The 22152-nt window shown below is 40.4% G+C and overlaps 1 protein-coding gene across 1 annotated transcript in view; it reads right to left on the bottom strand.

Moving 5' to 3' along the window:
• The window catches only part of cacng2a (calcium channel, voltage-dependent, gamma subunit 2a), a 69325-nt gene extending 56424 nt beyond the window's left edge, over positions 1 to 12901 (bottom strand). The window contains exon 1 of the mRNA XM_023413713.2: positions 10368 to 12901. Coding sequence (XP_023269481.1) covers positions 10368 to 10593 — 226 coding nt within the window. The 5' untranslated portion in view covers positions 10594 to 12901. The remainder of the gene's footprint in view (positions 1 to 10367) is intronic.
• Between the last annotated feature and the right edge of the window lie 9251 nt (positions 12902 to 22152).

Below are 22152 nucleotides of genomic sequence, written 5' to 3'. Positions count from 1 at the left end.
CATGCTGTGGTGAGTTGTGGTGCCACACAGTATGCTTACACAAAGACTAGTCCAGGGTAGTTTTTGTATTGATTTGTTCTCTGGTCATGTAGGATAAAGATAGACCCCACCCAACAGGACCAACTGCAGCTAAAAATAACACGTGTAAATCAAGGCTAGAGCCACAAACACACACACATACATGCAGTCCTGCTGGCTGTGATGATGACGATGTGTCGGGGGTCAGAGGGGATAATTATTATGTAATAACTGAGACACTGCTCCTCTTTGACGCATGTCCCATCTTTAAAGCTTGTTCCTTTATTTTATTTTTCTAATTTATAGCCAAGGCTCTTACTCTCTGGATTATGGGGGGGGGGGTCCTTCATGCAGAGCGGGTGACAGCATTTATGGGAGAGTGCCACCAAAGTTTACAGCCCCTCTCTCATCGATCAAAACCATCTGAGCCATTAATCATACGCTAAACCAATTACCGTGCCATCACACCCCTCTACTGTCCATCTCATCTCGAGGCTCCGTCAGGACGGCCGAATGCTGCCACCAAGACATGACTATTAATATACAAGGGGGGGAATCATGATAGTGTCTCTCCAAGTGTATACTTTAAATCGCCATTGTCCTCTCAAGTTTGATATAATTCATGATGTAATGTTCGTCTGATTTGAAGGGATCAGATCCTGCTGCTCAGTCTGAGAATGAGAACGTTCAATATGTCCTGTGCTAATACTGACGATTAAAGCTTTGGGGTGTTTCCTTGTTCAGCAGTCTGGCTTTTTCTGGCCGTGAAAGGAACTGGTGATGCAATACCACCACAATACTTTTCGGAAAAATTGTTCAAAAACTTAAGTAATGTGAATGTAATTTCTTCTGATCAGAACAATCAGAACATGAGGGTGGACGCAGTATATTCTTATTATTGCAAGCCCATCTTTCTCTGTACCTGCCCGTTTACAGTGTTGTTAGACCTCACGCTGCGCTTTTTATGCTGCAAATACAAATTGTATTGTCAAGGCTTCTGTTTCTGTAAAAAGAACAGACTGGGGGGGTTAGAGAGATAAGTTGTTAAAGGTGTACTCAGGGTATTCAATATTGCACATCCATAAAGTAGGGGGACTTGCACAAAACAAATTTAAAAAATATGGTCACCATTGAAGCAATAAAGACCGTGATAATGTAACTTTTAGATCCTAGTATGTTAAAAAAAACACTGTATCCTACATTTCCCAAAAATTCTAAGTTCGGTTTGAGCCGAATCCTGTGGCCCCTCACTAATAAGAAAACACTTGAACATCCCGGAGCCTCTCTCTCATTTTCTAAACATTCTTGAGGATGCGGTTGTCTGAATAATCTATTGAAATTGTCACAGGGCAAAACCAACTGCGGGTCCTGTGAGTACAGTGTGAGCTTCACATTGCGGCTGGTTGATTGATCCGAACAGTGTCAGCATGAAAGTCACAGGTTCTGGCCGTGCAGAGAGGCTGATTACAATGTGTAGCGTGTGTGAGTGAAAACAACATACAAGATTAATAAAAATGCACAATGTTTGCCCAGTTGAATTTGCTTTACTATAGCAGCATTGCTATCAAACCTATGTAACAGACCTGAGGCTGCACTCAAACACAATCAATAAACTCTACACTGATATCCTGGTAGCGGAGCGTGTTTGCTGTAACTGAAGCATTATAACAAATGGCAGCCTCAACAGGAACACAACCCAAGGCCACAGTCCAGCACTGTTCTTAGACTGTCGGTGGCCTCAGCCTAATCCGGTAATGTCTCGCCTATAATTTGGCCTTTGTGGGCAATAGAGAGGGCAAGGTGGCGACCAATAAAACTGTTGCGTTCGGCAGTGACTGTCTGCAGTCTCAGCGGAGCTCCAATGAAAGGCGGGCGAGGGCAAAATGAATCCCATCCATCGCCGGCTGCAGGGCAGAGTGACAGTGCAGTGCAATAGAGCTCAGTCACTTTACACAGGCTGTTATCAGATGAAGGGCGAGGCAGCCCAGAGTAGTGATACCATGCTGACGGAGGAGAGAAGGCTCAGTTTCAGCTTCAACAAGTGGCCCCGAATACACTTTCCATCCACGCTACTCTCAACTTGTGTCACACTGTAATCTGGCCCATGCAGCTGGATGTACAGTGGATCGGTGTCATAATACAGTGTAATGCCACTTTAGAGCTGGGACATTAGCCTGGGTGGGCATACTCCAGCTGGGTAATCCTTATCTGATTGGACTATGAGACTAATCCCGCTCTTCTCTGCCGCTCTGCTCTGCTATCTGCTTTTATCTCATCCTGCCTCTCCGCTACAGAGAGAAAACACTCACAAACATCACTATTCACACATGTTTAAGTACACACAATCACATACGTACACACACACACAACATACTCCCACATGTGTTTTCAGTTGCATGAATGTACACTACATTGATACTCCCACGTGCTTATACATTAAAACATGAGGCAGGATGCGTGAACTGTGATCTGCAGTGATTGACAAGAACTGTGGGAGGCCACACTGAAGTGGTAGCCATTTTAGTTAAAAAAAAAAAAAAAGAAAGTACATGTTTCTAAATAATCTCTGTTGGGTGTTAGAACGCACTAAAACGAAAGACTTGCCAAGGCTACAACACAAAATCAAATTGGAAACCACAGTGTAATGGAGACGGAAGTCAACAAGTGTTTTGTTTGACTTGGAATAGGAAAAAATTCTTCATCTATTATTGATGATTTTTCTTAAGGTCATAATTACCACTGAGTGCATCAAAATCCCTGATTATATTTGGGGTTTTACTGAAACATAAATCTCTCTAAACATTGTCCTCTTGCTGAGAGAAGCTCTGAGTTGTTAAAAATGCAAATATGTTCATCCATGTTGCCTCTGCTGTCATGCAAGCACAGAAAAAGCTTTATGCTCAGAACGTTGAGGAATTTGTTTTATCTCTCAGGCTGCGTAAAGGCAATCCTTTGAGCATCTAATTGTTCGGTGCTTAATGTGGCTTATTCAACCTCATTACTCATCTTGCTTTCTTTAATCATTTAATTTATATAACTCTATAAGAAAGGACAGTACTCTTCACACAGGAAAAGACTACAATTAATGTAACATGGGCAAATGAGCAGGAGCTGTACAGTGACTAGTTTGATCATAAAATCGTCAATTAAACTATTCTAGCGCTGAAACGATCGATCACTCAACAGAAAATAATGTTATTTATTATTATTTTTCAGGGACAATGCACATTGTGTTATTGTTGTTGAGACAAAACAAGCTATTTGAAGACTTAATGACTCTGGCTTTAGGAAGCTTCACAATTTTCAGATATTTATAGACAAAATGAGTGACAGGAAAAGTAAACAGCAGATTAATAATGAAACTAATCATAACATGCAGTCCTAAATTTTTCCACAGCCGATATGATGTGCACTGGGGAGAAGCAGGAAATTACACTGCGCATACTGTAGTTTCGGTCGTTGTGATTTGCAATGGACAGGAACAAAGAAAGAAAGAAGAACCTTGAAGGACACACCGCTTGATACAACAGGTAATAAAAGACAAAACATCAGACACCATGGTGGCCGTCCTTCATCACTAGGTCCACCATTTCTCTCCCACGCATCCTCTCTGACTCTGAGTCTCTTGTCCTATAACCACGGTGGAGCCTGAGGGCGGCGCTGTAATGAAGATGAATGCCTCAGATTAGCAGCAAACGCAGCGCGGTACACCTGGCTGAGAGCGCACAGACGTGGGTGGGGGCAGGGGCACAGCAGCGGCTTTTACAGATGTCCCAGGTAGGACGGAGGAGCGGCGGCCTCAGGGGGCCCAATTCATCAGCAACACACACGTTTTCTGTGTGCAATGTTCATGTCTCATTACTGCACCCACTCTGTCTGTAGCCACATCTGTGTTTGCGGTGCCACACTCACTGAACTTTTAATACAGTTTCAAGACTTTAAGGCTGAATTGCGCATTTCCTCAATAGCAGCAGAGGAAAAATCGGTGAAGACTTTCCTTCTGAGGAATGAAATAGTCAGAGCTGCTGTCTGGTCTTTTTTAACCATCCACTGTATCCATCCCTGGCTGTCGGTAGCATGGAGGCATAAAAGAAAGCAGCAGATTGGAGCTGGAACCAGTAAATTTACAGATTTAATCGACTAATTCCTGCAGCTTTATTGTGATGCTTGAGATGACACAACTGGTAACTGGACAGTAATGTGCTGAATATTTGTTCCTGTTAAAATTGTCTCCTCATGAAATCCAATAGAAATCATCTGATGTTATTAGAACCAGTCAGATCTCAGGACAAATGATCCCTCCTCAGAGAGTTTATCACAGAGGCAGAGTATCCCAAACTGCGCCAGTTGACCTTTCAATGCATATTTACAACCACTGCACTTGCTGGCATTTGGCTGTTGATAATAAAAGTAATATTAGGGATTACACAAAATGCAGAGTTTTGTGCATATTAATGCTATCTTTGCAAATGAACGCTAGAACAATCAGCTTTTACCTGAAGTGCTTCTACAAACAGCTGTAAGATTTGACAAATGACTGAGAGCTGAAACAAATAGCCCATTAATCAATGAGTCCGTCGTCTGCAATTATCTTGATAATGAAATACTAGTTCAAATCATTTTAGGTAAAAATGCCAAAAAAATGACTGGTTTCTACTTGCTAATTTTCTTTGTCCTCTATGACATTAAACTAAATATTTTTGGTGTTTTGGACAGTTGTCTGGACAAAACAAGACAATTACATATGTTGACTTAGGCTTTGGGAAATTTTAATTTTTTTAACATTTTATTCACCTAATGATATAAATAATAATAATAATAAATTAATCAAGAACCTAGACTGCAGATTAAATGATAATGAGAATTAGAATTGCCACCCAGTCGTATGCCTCCGTCCACCAGTCAAGCTTCAGGAAATATGGTCAACTTCCCCTTCTGTTCCTGAGTTACAGTGTTGAATAATGGCCAGTGTTTTTGCAGAACATTATGATGTCACAATGAAGTTGACCTTTGACCGTTTGGAAATAAAATGTCATCACTTCATCATTTTATCATTTTAGGTATTTGTGCTAAATTGTGTCATAATTTGTGAATTCATTCTTGAGTTATGGTCAAAAACGTATTTTGTGAGGTCACAGTGACCTTGACCTTTGACCACCAATTCTATTCAATTTATCCTTCAGTCCAGGTGAACGTTTGTGTCAAATTTGAAGAAAGAAAGTGTTCCTGAGATATTGTGCTAATGAGGACGGTACGGATGGACGGACAGACAGACGGACAATTTGAAAATGTCACCAGCGTGGAGGTACAATAATCTTTAGTTGCAGCTTAGGACTTGTGAACAGCTGCAGTACAGGAAATAGTCTGTTTACCTTGTATATGGACTGATAAATGCACCATTTTATTTTTCTAACTCTCTCTAACATTGCCATATTTGTATTTTTAGATTATTTTTGTGTTTGTCAGTGAATTGTTTGTGTTGTTTACAAACGCACTTGCCTCTCACTGCACTTTGAGGAAGGAATACAGTATTTTGAAGTGAAACTTGGACGGCAACAACTATTATTTACAAGAAATTAATAATGTTAATAATAAAAATAATAATAATAGTTTCAGAATCGTGCAGAAGAATCAGATATAGGCCACTGGCAACTCCAAATATTCATAGCACATCAGAGCTCTGAACATACTGTACGTCACAAAGGATCCCAAACCTTGCAAAAGTTTCTTTAAACAAGATATTGTGTTATTTATTTAAATAATCATCAGATTAATCAATAATGAAAATAATTGATAGTTGCAGCCCTAATCAGTAAACTGCAGACTCACAACCCCTTCCTGTTCCATGAGTGAGATTATTGTGAGTGAAGTAGAGGTTGAGGTGTTGAAGCCCCCTGTGTGAGTATTCCCGTTTTGCTTTTTCACAGGTTCTCCTCTCCTGTAGCTGCTTATACAAACACAAACCGTCACCCACCTGTGTCCACTCTGCGAGCAGGATGTGTGGGCATTCGCTGCCAAACACACAGTCTGTGTTCTGTGCTGCGAAACGGACGGAGCGACTATTCCAACCATTTGCAGCCTCAGCCGCTGCCTGATCACTAGTAAGGCTTCATTTAAGCAGAACTGGGGCGAAGATGAATACTAGTCATCTTGGCACTTTGAATTAATTGAGCTGAGCTGCAAACTGGAGCCTAATTAACATCTGAAATGTTAAACTTGATATCACTCCTCCTTACTCTCTATGCTGAAACAAGGCTGGGTTTGCAGCAAGCAGCCTGCTTATCGCTGCCTCTCCCCAGCTGCATCCGCTCTGCACTTTTCCATTTTTTCAATTTCCCCCCTGATTTTTGGTCTAAAATGTGCAAACTACCTATAATTAAATGTACTTGCTTTTTAAGACCCAATTTCCTGAGCAGGAAGCCATTTAAATTAGAATTTAAATGAATCTGACCCTGGTAAGTAAACGCTGTGGCCCCCTTTTTCCACTCCCTTGCCTCTTCTGGACTGGGGATCATTCATGAATCACAAACGACATATCTGGGTTTATTTCCTGCCATTTTGATCCTGCATTCAAAGGAAGAGGCTCATTGTTCGATACAAAAGCAATACGTGCGCGCGCGCGCACACACACACACACACACACACACACACAAACACACACACACACACACACACACACACACACACACAGACAGACACAGACTAAGCCAAGAGTGTGATGTTTTGATCTCATCTTGACTCTGTGCTGTTTTGTTTGCCAATTAAATAATGGCCTAGCAGGGGTAAAGGCCACTCACTGCCACCATTACACTCCAGCTGTGATTAATCCTAGGTGCATTAATGTAATTATTGTAGGGACAGTTTATACACCAGAGCACTGTGTCAGCATTCAGTGTTATCTCTTTTTACCTATCCAGGGAAGGTTGACTGAGCTCTTTTCAAACACACTCACATCTGGACTAACCAGTTTTCTGCTGCTGACACCTGAGCAGCTTCTCAGGAACAGCTGAGGTGTAAACGCTGTGATCAGAGGTAAAGCTAAAAAAAAAATGGCGTATTTGAAATTCAGTATCAACACTTAAATTAAACCCTTTTTCCTACAACTCACTCCCACTTTTTCTCTCATTTAACAATTCGGTAAATGACCTGCATTTATGTAGCGCTTTGATCCAAAGCATATTAGTTAGCCTCTCATTCTACCAAGGCACTGGCACTGCTGGAAAGCAACTAAGTGCTGTACAATTTTGAAGTACTTGTTCTTACCATCAGTATTACTGTTTGATTTTACTACATTTCAGAGAGAAAACTTGTAATTTTCCACTAAATTTATTTGCCAAATGCAGTTATAAATTAATTTTCAGATTAAGATTATTTGCCATTAAAATGTATTGATTTTTTTTAAATAGTCGTCACAGTGAAGTTGACCTTTGACGGGTAAGAAAACAGCAGTAAGAAAACCTTCAGGTTTGCAGGGGTAGCCACTATTACAGCATGGTGTAAAACACAAAAGACATCTTAAGCAAATTAAAATAAGTAGCACATACTGTGCAGAAGTGAGAGACCCAGTCCTCAATAAAATGAAAAGAAAACATGTCACAGTCACAGAGTTTTTGGCTATGCTTGAAATCACTCCCATCAGTCTCTACATACACACATCCAAAAAAGATCCCAGGAAGAGGTCTTTTGAACTATCTTTGGATCTACAGTACTGACCAAAGAGCCACGGGATGCAGGCTCCTCCATTGCATTTACCTTGTCTTTATCTGTTTTCCAACGCTTCAAAAATAATTCTGCAGGCTATAATCACACAGACCACAGTAACTGAAAATGTATATCATGTGTGCATGTACATGTCAGGGGGGGTTGCTAAGCCAAACCAACAACCCAGGACTTTCATAACTTTTACATTACTGTGCATTTCCTTACACAATGTAGGAGTTCTGCACTTCCACCACAAACAATCCTTCATCAGTTTCATTCGTCGTATTTCAGTATGATAACAAAGGTTACATAGAAACTAAATTTCTCACATGGTTTCATTTAAATAATTGTTTGAAACCAAAATCGGTCAAATTATGCAATATTTTACAGAAATTAAAAAAAAAAAAGAAAATCCTCCAAGCAGACACTTTAACATGTGGACAGGAAGAGTCAGGGATCAAACCACCAACTTTGCTAATAACAGACAACCTGCTGTGCCTGCTGAGTCACAGCCGCTCCCTAAATCGAGCCAGACATCAGTGTTTAAACACAAAGCGGTGTTCAAGAACTTTGCCTGAATATGTCAAAGAACTGATCAAAGAATCGGTAAAGAAGACTCAGAATCTGACCAAGTACTCAGAGCCAACTCTTGGCATTGGACAGATATCGACAAGGACACAATGCAGTAATCAGAAAGTATTGAGGTTTGATACCAAGTCCCACTCAAAGGTAGAGACTGTCCTCCTAACAAAACATCAGGCTTTGCCACAAGAGACAACAGTTCGTTTCCTGTTTCTTACTGACAGTCAATGTTGAACAAAAGTCCTGTGACCGTAACCAAGTAACTATTTAAGCCCACACCATCAACTTTCCCCAACCATGTAGTTTTTGAGTCTAAACCTAATCAAACCTTAAACCTTGTAAACCATGCAAGTTACAGTCATGAAACTTAGCTGAAATCAAAATAAAGGTCAAATTCAAAGATGGGTGTGGTCTGACACATGAATACTGATTACTCAGGTAACAACATAGTAATGACCACTGAGTACTCACATAATAGAAATAACTACTAAGTTTTCATGGGTCAAAAAGTCAACATGTTGATGGCATTGCAGCTGGTGTGATCCCAAGGCAAAATGGTCTGTAGTTGTAAAAATATGGATTATAGCTACCTTAAATTGGACTTGTTACTTCAAACCAGTTATTAAACTTTAAACAGAAGGTGCACAGAGTCTGGCTGCCTATCACCGGAGCCAGAGCAGCATGAAGTCAGACACTGTGGCCTTTCAGGATCTCACAGCTAAGAAGATGAGCAGATTTGTAACGCTCTGCGCCCTCACAAGGTTACAGTGCCTCACTCCAAGTCAGCATCCAATGCCTCCGCTGGGGCATGACAGGAAACACGCCGCCTTCGTCTGACAGGGCAGACTCTGGAGATTGTCTCAAAACCTGCATGCACTCAGGACGTGAGTGCGTATTGAGCACAGACAGGTCAAAGGTTACATGACAAGCAGCCTTGCCATCATCAAGTTTGTCTAGCAGGTCAGAGAGAAATGGCTGCATCTCTGCTGCCATGACTTCACTTTGGGGTCTTTATTAAAATGAATATCCCTTCCAACCTGCTGGCACAGTGTCACATCCTCTGTAAAGGGAAGATCTCCTGTAGTTTTCCTTAATTAGGGTCAGACCAAAGTATTGGTTTGCCTGTATATCAGGCTGATATATGATGAAGGTCCCACCCTAACTACAGCTTGTGAATATGTTATTATTTCATTATTTAAACTTTAATGTCTGACTAGAGAAACCTTTGTGAGAGTGTTTTGAAACCCGCTTCACCTTGCCTGCAGGAGCTCAACACCCAAACACATTTAAAAGGAGAGTTTTAGTCTAAATGATCTATATCTAAGTTTCTTTTCTGCTTTGTGACCTTTATAATGAAAGTGTCTACCAGCAGGTGCCATTTCAACAAAAAAGTGTCTTTTCTTTGTCAGATTGATTGAATAGAAGACATTGAAAAGTTAAGCCAGCATTTTACAAGAAAAAAAGCAGTTAGAGAAAAGATGGAACAGAATTTTGATTTTCTTCTCTTCTATTCCTTTAATAATCTTGTGACCCTTCAGATTTATCTTGCAACCCCTTGAGGGGGCATCCCAAAACAGAAACCTGCTTCAGTAGAGAAATGTTGGAGCAATAAACATGAATTTCTGTGACAGAATTAGGATTTTTCATCTTCTGTCCTTAATGCAGAAGAAATAAAGTAAAAGTAATAATCTGGCGACACCTCAGATTTATCTTGCAGCCCCTTGAGTGCCATGCCAAAACAGAAAACCATGTGTTTCTGGAAATTTAGGAGTGTAAATGCAGTCAGCTTGGCTCAGCTCCTGTCAGTATGGTAGCAGTACGGCCTTTAAAACACCAATTCCTGTCTTATTCTGACGTGCATTTCATGTGTGGAAACAAAAGCATTAAGGAACACCCTTAAATTCTAGTGGCATGGCAGATGAAAGTGCAGAAGGGCTTGAAATTCAGCAATAAAATGTGAGTTGTGGTCTGCCAGAAAGACAGCTCCACAAACCACAGATGACCCCATGCTGGGAAATTTTGTTGAGCACCAGAGCAGCATAGAGACAGTCCGACTTTCATCTTACCTTCCAAGCAGCATGTCCTCCACAGGCCCGAGTGTGTCATCACCTCCTCGTTCTTCTTGCTGGTCTCGTTCTCGCTCATGGACTTGGTCTTGCAGACGCCGCGCGAGTACAGCCAGTAGTCCGTGCCGACCGCGATGGTCATGAGGCTGAAGGCCGCGAAGGCTCCCACCGTGGTCAGCAGCATCTGGACTCCGCGGTCGAACAGACCCATGTTTCCGCATTCCATGAAAGGGGGACCCCCTTTCCTCTTGATGTACAGGAAGTAAATATTTGAAAATTTTCGGGACCAAACCAAACCGAAAAAACGGGATATACTCGAGCGGAAGGAGAGGGAAGAAGGAGGCGGAGGATGCGGTAGGAACCTTATGGTTGCGTTTGGGTGAGGACAACAACAAGAGAAAAACTGAGGATGGTAAGGAGGGTTTTTTGGTGGGGGGAGAGAGGAAGAGGCAGTGATGTCTCTCCTCTCTGTTTGTTCTTCTTTTACACCCAAAAGAGATGAAAAATCAGGTTATGCAGAGGACGGCAGCACCTCAGCAGGCCTGCAGCTGCAGATGTAGCCACAGTACAGCCACTCGCAGCAAATAAAAGCTACAAATGTGAATAATAACACTGAGCTATAAAGGATTAATTATGTCCTAAAGCCTATGGTGGCAGAGCTGAGCCTAAAAATGGAAGTCAGATAAACCAAACTGAGGTTTATTCTCCACAGACCTGCAAAAAAAAAAAAAACAACCTGTTTTTTGACTTGTAAAGGTTACAGCTAGAGCTGAATTAACATGAGCTCAAATGGAGCAAAGAGATAGTTGGGGGGCAGGGGGCGGTGTTAGATTAATGGCAGGCTTACAGTACAACAGTTCAATATGTCTGTTACAATGAGTTACAGTTACTTTAGTCAGAGGCTATAACATTACTAGTAAGAAATCTGAATTAGCTATAGCTATATCCAAAGCTATCCTAAAGACTATTGTTATTAATATCAATATTCTATAGGGTTTTGTTAGTCAAAAGGGAAAAAAGCAAGGAGATAATAATAATAAACTGGGGAGGGAAACGAAGGACAGCAGGGAAATCTATCATATTAGTGGGAACAGAAGAGAGTAAACAAATGGACGGATTCAAGTCCTGACGAGAGGTAATAAAAGCAATTCTCGGTGTTTTATAACGACCTATTGTGAGGGTAAAGGAAATATTACGCTGGCTTCTCACAAATCAACCCGATGGCATGAGGAAATCAAGGCTCAACGAATAGATTAATTAATTAGCAGGCTTTTAAAAAAGCATACACAGGAACAAGAAACAGATAGAAACCGATAAAAACCTAAAAAAAAATGAAATTAACCGCTTAGATTTTCCTTTTTCCTAAAATTTTGATCCCCAGTTTCCATATGTAGCCCTATAGCTCTGGGTAGGTTTCCGCCGAAAATGGGGGTCTGCGGTCAGAGGAGGTTCGGTCGTCGACGATCCGGAGAGAGCGGGGAGCATCCAGCAAGGCAAGCCGACCATCACTCGACATAGAGCCGGCAGGAGGAGGACGAGGAGTCGGTGTGGGCGCCGCCGCAGCCGAGGATTCTTCTTCTTTCGTGGATGGAGGAGGAGGATGCTGCTGCTGTTGCTGCTGCTGCTGCTGCTGCTTGAATATCCAAATTCACCGTGGCAGTATCACACCCAGGACGGTCCCGTTTGTTTAGCCCTTGCGCCATGTAATAGGAAGAAAAATAATTTCTGATGAATGTTGCAATCCTCCTGTTTTCCCCTCCTCCTCCTCCTCCTCTTCTTCTGCTGCTGCTTCTTTCTCTCCTTGCGCTCTCAGCTGCAGGTTCGGCCGCTTTGCAGGAAGGAAAAAAAGATATTACACAATCAGGACTTGCACAGATCCACAGACAGACAGAGCTGGTGTTGTCACGATGTCAGTGTCAGCGGCGGTTTGCATTCAAGACATTCAGGTAAGCCGCTCTCCCCTCTATTTTCGGATAATGTCAGTGTAAAGAAGCTGCTCTTAAATCTGCAGGCAAGTTTTTCTTCTTCTTACCGGCGACGTTTTAAAAGGCCCACAGTGTGTGTGTGTGCGTGTGTGTGTGTGTGTGTATGTGTGTGTGTGCGCTCCGCGCTGCAGCAATGGATGCTCGTTGCTGGAAAGATATTAAAGATTTTTTAATTCCGTTTCTGTGAGTGGAGGGGGCGGAAGGAGGGGGTGTTTGGATGGTGGACTCTCTCTCTCCCTGTCTCTCTCACTCGCTCTTCATAGATGGAGGATTACTGAATTGCATTTGTGCACACAGGCAGAGATTTATGCATTTATGGCTTATTATTGTCCGATCCAATTGTTGCAGCAGTCTCTCAGGCATGTCACCGCCACTCTTCCCTGAAGTAATCTCACTAAATGTCCGACCTGCGGCTTCACCTCTCGTGCTCTTGTCATCATAACTGCGAATTTTTTAGGCTGCATCTTACAGCTTTAAAGGCAGATCTGGTGCCATGCTCCGATTAGATGCATGAATGACACTTAGCAACGGGGATGAGGGCTGCACAGACTCTAGTTCAAACACTAGACTGATTTTGGTCATGTTGTGGGTTTGAGTTTAGAACTGTGTTGAATTCATCATGTTAAAAAAAACAAATAAAAAAACACATAAAACCAAAAAACAGTCTCCCTTGTAATTAGTGTGTGTGCGTGTGTGTGTGTGTGTGTGTGTGTGTGTGTGTGTGTGTGTGTGTGTGTGTGTGTGTGTGTGTGTGTGGTGCTGAAAGGACAGCTCCCTCCAGTTCGGCTCTACCTGTGTGGAGTTTGTCGCCCCCTGCTGTCCAAACGTCTTTATCACAATTAATACAGTTTCAGAACCCAAAGACCTTTTACCTTTTTGCCCTTTCTTTTAATTACCTTTTCAACAGTGTTGGAAGAAGTAGTCAGATCTTTTACTTGAAGGACAGGTTCATAATTTTTCAAGTCTAAAACAATGGTCACGTGCCCATATGAGGTTTTTCCTGCTGTGATCAGTCCACCCGTTCATACGGGACATTAAGAGATCCCATCCTAACATGCTTTCAATGTAAGTGAAGGGGGGCAAAATCCACAGTCCACATGAATTGCCAAATTACTTTCCAAAGTTTATCTGCGGCTTCAGGAGTAAAGCCTTTACCTTCCCAAAGTTAATAGTTTTTTTCTTTAGTAGAAAATTCCCTCTTTTTGTTTCTATCCCTCCATGCAGCCAAGCACTTACAGTAGGCCTATATACTGTCTGGGGAATCGCAAGGAAGGAAATTTTGTACTAAAAAGACAGAAATCTTTGACAGATATCCACTTAACCCGTTACCAGACACACATTTTAGAGCACCAGCCAAAACATAATGTACCCAAGATAAATAGGTTCGTGTCTCCAGCCCTTTTTATCACTGTCATAACCCTGCTCTCCTTTGAAAGGTAACTCTACAGAATTTTACAACCGAAAAGTCATAATCAGTATAAGAACTGAACCAAAGTAACAGATGCACAAATGTGGTAGAAGTTTTTGTTCCCCCTCACACTTGGAAAACACTTTGGAGCCACAAGTCTGAACCAGTTCTCTGTCAGCAGCTGTTGCAGTGATATAAGGAGAACCTGCAGAGTTATAGCTTTCAAATGATACAATTTGTCCTGGTTGTGTGAAGACCCAAGTGTGTATTTCAAAGGGTTAATTTGATCAATTTTGCCTCACATTCACTTCAGATAAACTAACAGGAGGAATGATCACAGCAAGAAAAACATGTTTCAGTGGTCACCTGACTATTGTTTTGAGTACTAATACCACACTGTGTAAATACTCTGTTACAAGTAAAAGTCCTGAATTGAACAGTAAGAAAAAGTGTCATGTACTTACTTAAATAAAGGCTACTTGTATTAAAGTATTAAAATAAGTACTGAATGCAGAAAAATGGCCCCTGTGAGTTTTATACTATTATACATTATATCAATAGATTATCAGTACTCACATTAAGGAATAAGCAGCATTTCAGTATTGTCTTTGGTTATTTTTAACTATTTCATATAGGACAACAACTAATAATTTTCCTTATGGCTTAATCTTATAATTTTGTTGATCAATCGATTCGATTGAATGATTGGCTGGTAAAATTTCAGAAACCTTCACAATACTTGTTTTGGCTAAACAATAGTTGAGTAAATCCAAGAAATGTTTGGCATTTTTACATGAAACATGAAAATTCAACCATTATCCAAATATTATAATAGAGTAATGAATTAATTTTCTGTCAGCCAGCTCATTTCAGCTCTGCTTGTATATATTATTAGGTAGTTACTGTAAATCTTTAACAAAACATTTTATAAGGTTTATTTATTATAATGTTTTATATGCACAATTCTTAGAAATATACATAGAAATAATAAACAAATAGAATAAAAATTAATTTTTTTACTAAAAAAAAGTTTGCATGGACAAACTGACTGATTGGACTTAAAAACGGGCGTAATGTTAAATAACAACCAAGTTATTAAATTGTTTTGATGCTGCTGAAGGTTTATTTGCTTTGGTTATTTTTGTAAACATGACAGTACTGAACTGCATTATATAATACCTGAAAATCTCATTTCATTGTAAACTGCTGAAATGGCTTTTAGTAACACCTTTATGAACTGGATCACCAACTGGGCAATTACCCAGGTTCAAACAGCCCTACTCATTTTTGTCTCAGTTGCTTTTTGTAATTTGATTACCCCAAAGTTGTGCCACTAAAGTACAATATCAACTAGGTCCTGCATTAACACATATTCGTGTGGCCTCGTCTTGTAGAGGCCCTCTATGTCAAAGTCTAGTAATAACACCTTTATCATTCTAGTTTATAGCACACTCACATGGTGGAACTAGTTTTAACTAGTTTATAGTTTAGTTTAGTCCAGTGGTTCCCAACCTTGGTGTTGGGCCCCTCCAGATGGTCACAAGATAAATCTGAAGGTTGTAACATGACTAATGGGAAAATAAATAAAAAATCGTTTTTTGGACATTCTTTATATTTGTTTTTTAGAAAATAGATGCACATTTTCACCTCAAACTGTTAAAACGTTCAGAGGGGAAATCTCTGCCAACAACTCTACTAACTAACTAACTAATATCTGAAACTTGACGAGGGGCTCTGACCACTTGATTGTAAGGTGTAACAGCCCAAAATGTTTTGGATGTTCCAGTTAATATTGAGCAATTTCCTTTATTTCCTTTAGCTTATCATTTACATTGCAGTAAACTTCACACAAAGTGCAGTAAACCAGCATCACTTCTCCAGGTTTACGTTCACTTGGCAGGTAAGTTGTTCTAAACAACTTAGACTTGCCACAGTTCTTCTGTGGATTTAGACTGTCTCAGTGACTTTTATTTCTACATGACATCCCAGACTGACTCTATGACGTTAAGATCAGTGCTCTGTGGGGGCCACACAATCTGCAGAATGAACCTGGGACCAATCAGACACCAGGCCCTCCACTAACACAGATCAGTGCTTCCCTGATGGTGTCTGGTAGATAGGAATATTAACATGTAACAGTACTAAATGTTTTTATGTAAAATCTAGATCTGAAAATGAACTAGCAGCTGTAGTTGTAAAATGAATGTAGTTGAGTAAAAAGGTAAATATTTCCCTGAAATGTACTGAAGCAGAAGTGTAAAGTAACATAAAACAGAAATACCTCAAGTACCTGAAAATTGTACTTAAGTACTGCACTTCAGTAAATGTACTCAGTTACTTTCTACCATTGACAAACTTTAGTAAATCTCTATGGAAAACACTTGTGTATTTCCTGCATGCATCTGACTGGCAGTTTTATAATAACTTCAAACTGAAATGTCCCAAACGGCTAAGGACTTTTTACCAACTGAATTTTAAGTTACTCAGCTATCCGTTTCCTATTATATTGACTCTTGAAAGCAGGTAGAAAGCTTAGTGCCTTCATCAAAGACACTTCACAGGATGACAGCTGCTCCCATATTCAAAAATGCATGTGATGTTTGTCATCTCATCCATGAATGTCTTCTTGTGAAAAAAATAATTTTCTCAAGTATCAAAAGCTCAAACAGCTTCTGAGCAGAGACTAAAACTCATTGTTTTGATGTCAGTTGCCATCATCCACAGTTACGACTGTGTCAGCTCTTTGTGAGCAGGCTACGCTTTGTTTTTTGGGCCGAGACCCCCATTTCAGCTCTGACGATGGGAATGAAGAATGTCGTTCAGATGCTCATGTAACCAGCAGCGTCAGAGAGAGAGAGAGAGAGAGAGAGAGAGAGAGAGAGAGAGAGAGAGAGAGAGAGAGAGAGAGAGAGAGAGACAGACAGACAGAGAGAGACAGAGAGACAGAGAGAGACAGAGAGAGAGACAGAGGGACAGAGACAGAGAGAGAGAGAGACAGAGAGAGACAGAGAGAGAGACAGAGGGACAGAGAGAGAGAGAGAGAGAGAGACAGAGAGAGAGAGACAGAGACAGAGAGACAGAGAGACAGAGAGAGAGAGAGACAGAGAGAGAGTGTGCAGGTTGGATGTCTTCTTGTGAAAAACGTCATCATCATGTTTCTCTCAGGCCTCAGGGCCACATGTCAGATACTCAGACATGTTTGGACAGGTTGATTTCTGCTGCTCTGAGTTCAGCATTTATCATCTCTGAGCTGCAGAGTAGCAGCATATTGAAGCACGTATTTTGTTGTCTGTTTATGTTCATGGTTTAGGTTTCCTGTGCATTTTTTTTTTTTTTTTTGCTGTTGAAAATGTCAAGTATTATCAGCAATGTACTTGCACATTTAAGGTATCAAAAGTCCTCATTATGCAGCAAACTTCCCAGGGGCAAAAGTTTGTTGATGGGGCCCAATTGACCCCACTGTACATGGCAACTTCATTATTTCCACAGACACCCAGAAACCAACCAGTGCTTGGAGATTTAATAATTAATTAAACAATTGACAGAAAAAATAATTGGCAACAACTTTGATAACTGATTAATTGTTTAAATCCACTTTTCAAGCAAAACTGCCAATAATTCACTGGTAACAGCTTCTCAAATATGAATATTTACTGTTTTTTTGTTTTTTTCTGCGAGAGTAAACTCAGCATTTTGTGTTCTTGACTGTTGGTGGCTGAATATGTAACTTGGGCTTCAGGGAATGACGATGAGCCTTTTTCATCATTTTCTGACATTTTATAACCTGAACAATATATTGAATATTAAAGAAAAAAAACTGTCAAACCTATTGATAATTAAAGTATCTGATGGTGGCAGCCTTATAGTTCTCCTGTGACGGAATAATACAACATGCTTGAGGTTTTCTTTCTGTGATTTACTCGACAGACAAAAAATGTTTTATCATTTTAATAAAACACAAAGTTACAACAGTGTGATGTTTATGATTATGTATTACTGATGTGCTACTTCTGATATACATAAGTAAGCAGAAAGTAAGTAATGTTTCAGTTGGTTGATATGGAGCAAATACTAATGACATATTATACTGTTTGGTAGTTTAATTAGTGGTAATGCATCATATTTATAAAAGGTATCATAATTTGTGTGTAAACTCTTAAGGCCCTGCACAGCACTTTCACTAATTATGTCTAATTAGTGCTGTGCTCACCCTCATGTTGATTTTGTTGTACTTGCTGGCTTACAGTGTTCTGACATCACTCCGCCCATCTAGACTACAGGTCTGTTCAGACAGGGTAGCTGAAAACACTTGTTTGGGTGTGCAGAGCCTTAAATTTGCAAAGTAACTATATCTGTCAAATAAATGTAGTGGAGTTAGTGGAGTAAAAATTACAGTATTTCCTTTTTAAATATAGTTCAATACAAGTATGACTATTGTGCTACAGTGCTTGAGGGTCACGTTTTTTCTTTTTGCTGAAGAATAAGTAGCCTGACATTTTTGGAAGAGCAGCAGAGGGTCTTTTAAAGTTATAACAATTGTCGATCCATTTACATACAAACTAGTAGGCCTACACCATTTTTAACCATAGACTATTGAATGTTGCCTCCGTGACGTCACCCATAGGTTTCCGATGAGCTGTTTCCGGGCTGCTCCGGCTAAACCAACAATGAGCAAAAAGTTATGGCGTATGTGGAACTGAGACCTCGGTGCATGCCGGTTGTAAGCATACATATATGTTCCCGTTAGCATCGTTAGCACAGCTACGCGTCTTGCCCGAAGGCTAAGTCATCTTCTGGCTAATTAGCTAGTTAACCACCAAGCTAACAAGCCAGGTATGGTGAGCGCAGACACAGATACCTGCTAATTAGTGCCAACATATAAATAAAATAATACTAGAAGTTCACCCACCTCAAAAAGCAGGAGCATAGCCTTCCCCCTGTTCAGTCAACCACACAGCAAGTCATATTTGCATGAAAAATCCTCCAAAAGACATCAACAGCACGAACACGGCCGAGAGGTCTCGTGCGGGAACTCCTTTTGCTGTCAGCTGGAGGATTGTGACGGCATCCACCTGTCACGCAAGCGGCCACGCCCTCAATTAAACATAACTTTAAGCTTGGATCAAATTTAAATGAGCAAGTTATGTAAAAATTCATCCAGCATACAGTTGTCATGAAGGAGGAAATTAGCTTTAGAGACCAAAATAGTTTTTTGTACCAGGCTGTAAACATGTTTACACCTGCTGTAAAGGTGATTATTTTGACATGAGAGTCTATGGGGATCGACTCGCTTTTAGTGCATGCCTCAAGTGGCCATTCGAGGAACTGCAGTTTTTTGTTGACTTGATGATGATTTGTGTCCACCTGATGATTATATCCAATATTCACCCTGCTTTAGAGCTGTTTTTAGTTTCTACCAACTCCTGACGAAAATATCTGGCTCTTTTGCAGCTAAAACAATAGGCTTACATTTTACACTTATGCATTTGTTTTTATCTAAAATCTTAATCTGAAAAAGGAGCTAGTATAACTAAAACTGTATAGAAATATCGATATACTCATGTAAAATACCTCAAAATTGTATTTAAGTACAGTATTTGAATGAATTTTCCACTGACAACTACATTATGCAGTGTTCATCCTACAGGAAAATACTGTAAATTCTCACTGAAGCAGTCTCTTTCACAGATCCAACACTTTTCCCTGAAGAGAGACCTTGAGCTCTGACTAAAGACCTCTCTGATTCTCCCTCTCTGCCAGGATTTGGGACACCCTTCGCTTTCATTAAACAATTATCCCTGACAGGCGAGGAGGGTGCGCAAATCAGGTCCCAGGCCTGCACCCGCAATGGTCCCACGTGGACTCTTTATGCCAATCTGACATTAACTCAGCAAGCTGCAAATCCAGCCCTAATCAGGGCCTTGTTAGAACACCCCTCGAGCATTGGCTCAGGGAGAGCGCTTCTTGTAATTTGTGCTCTGGAGAAGAAAAAACAGAGGCTCTCTTAAAGATGGTCGCACTTTGAACGTTTGTTTCTATCCTCAGTAATTGAACCTGATTAGTTGGAATCTCTGGGTGAAGATGCACCCACGGGCCCTGTGGTCTCCAGGGTTAAAAACATTTCCTCCCTCCAGGAACGCAGATTAGATTGCTCAGTGAGTAGTTGGAAGGGGTTAGATCTGATGGTTTTTTTTAAATACACAGGAGAGATGTTTTTGGTTTTTACGATGGCAGCTAACAGGATTTTGTGCTCCTTATTAACTTTGAGTTGGACCATTTCCATAAAAACATTTGTCACTGTCAGGTTTTTACAATAGCTAACACACATTTGTCGATACTGAGTTAAGTTTTTCAAAATTCCTCACACAGTCAGCACAGCAGCAGTCAATGTGGACTAAACAGAGCTTTCACACAAAATGCATTCATTGACCATGCCTTTCAAAATTCATGAATCTCTCAACCACTGACAAACATGGTGTTTCTGTTGTCTCTGTTGTCTCTGTCGTGATGTCTCCACTGGACGCAGTGAATGCTGGAGGTTTGTACAGGTCTGCAGAGGATTGTCAGGATGGATCAGGCTGCAAAAAAGATTATTTCCCAGGTGAACTGAAGAGAAGACATAAGGTGTGAGGTGGGTGAGAACTTCTGGCCAAATGCAGAAGACAGGGTTGAAGTGTGCATAGTGAACATGAATAGTTTTGAATTACGTCACTGGAATGACTTTAGTTTCATTTTCTACATTTGAAATTACCCTTTGAAAAAAACTAAAAGCAACTGAAGCATATTGCAGAATTCATTTTTGTGACATTTACTGTAAGGTAGTACAATCCATGCAATAAAGAAGTACCCTTGTTTTCGCTGTAATGGAACCTTTGTTTATGTCAAATAAATACAATAGTAGTGATTCCAACTGTGATGGTACCTGCCAGTGTTGTTCTAGGTAAGTGAGCTGAGACTAGTATGAAGTGTTTTGGTTGCATTAATGTAATATGGACGTGAGATTAACTGAGAAGTGTTGGTAAAGAGAACAGTCTGAACAGTTCTGAAAAAGAGGACAATTGTAAAAACTGTAATCTGAATCTACAGCACAAAGTACCTGAAGCTGTAGAACAATTTAGTAAACAGTAAAAAGGACAATAATTGCCAAAATGCAGTGGAGTAAAAGTATATCGTAGCAGAAAATACTCAAGTTGTACTTGATTTAATGTACTTAGTTACCCTCCAGCACTGCTGCCATGTTGCTGCGTGTTCTGCCGATGTTTTGCTGCTGTCTTGTGTGTGTGAGGACACTGCCATGTCAGCAACGTTTCCACCCTGATCCCCGGGTGTCTGCGCTGAGCCGAGTGCAGCTGAGTGAGCGCTTTGACGTGAATGTCCCTGTAGCCTACTGCCAACCCCCTCACACACACACACACACACACACACACACACACACACACACACACACACACACACAAACATATATACCCACCTTGCCAATAGTGGACTGTGAGATGGGAACACTTGTTCTATTTATTTTGAAAAAACAAACAAGAAATATATTTTTTATTTAAGGTCTTTTAATAAGTACAAAACTGTTTTTGTGATTTAGGCACTGTGCCTCCACAGGGCCGCTGCCTGTGCGGCGTACTCTCACACAGGGATTTCTGCGGTCACATTGAGGTTCGACATTCTCAACATCCCCAAAAATCTTTATTTTAACAAGCCATTTTATGTCATTGTGAGTCCTTTTTTCAATTTTTGAGTCCCTCCTGTTTTCTTATTTCTTATTTCTCGTTTTATTTTACCCACAGCATCAGCAGCACATATCACAATGTTTTTACAATCACTTTTTTCTTGATGTAACAGCGCAATGATCTGCCTCACAATGTCTTGTTTTCAGATACTAGTACTCACTGCTAGGTGTGGTGCGATATACTGCTGTTGATGATAACCGTGGTATTAACTAAATGAACTGATATTGTGTTAATAATGCACATGATAATATTGTGATGGCAAATGTTAAGACTTGTGGATCTCTTGTTTATCAGTTCATCTGGCTGCCTTTTCACTATCCATTAAATGCAATTGTTCTTTTTCTTCACTTACAGCTGTGGTTACAGACTCGCTCCACATCCTTACTTTCGTATTTGAGCGTATTTGATTCGTCAAAAAAAGACAAAACACACAGTAAACAAGTTAAAAATGCATTTGACTGATGAGCTTTTTTTTTTTTTTTTTAAGTTTTCTACAGATATCACAATAATATTGTTATCATAAATTCTTTTGTGTAATCATATACTGGAAATCTGATATTGTAACTTCTAAACAAAAATCTTGTCAAGAATGAAAACAGACCGACAATGTAACTATTGGCTCAACGGCATGTTGTGTTGAGATGTTTCTGCGGCTG

The sequence above is a fragment of the Seriola lalandi genome, unplaced genomic scaffold, assembly GCF_002814215.2.
Source record: "Seriola lalandi dorsalis isolate HSWRI2012SDOR001 ecotype SW California unplaced genomic scaffold, Sedor1 jcf7180002054519, whole genome shotgun sequence".
Taxonomy (NCBI): Eukaryota; Metazoa; Chordata; class Actinopteri; order Carangiformes; family Carangidae; genus Seriola; species Seriola lalandi.
This window is presented reverse-complemented; position numbering and strand designations above follow the sequence as displayed.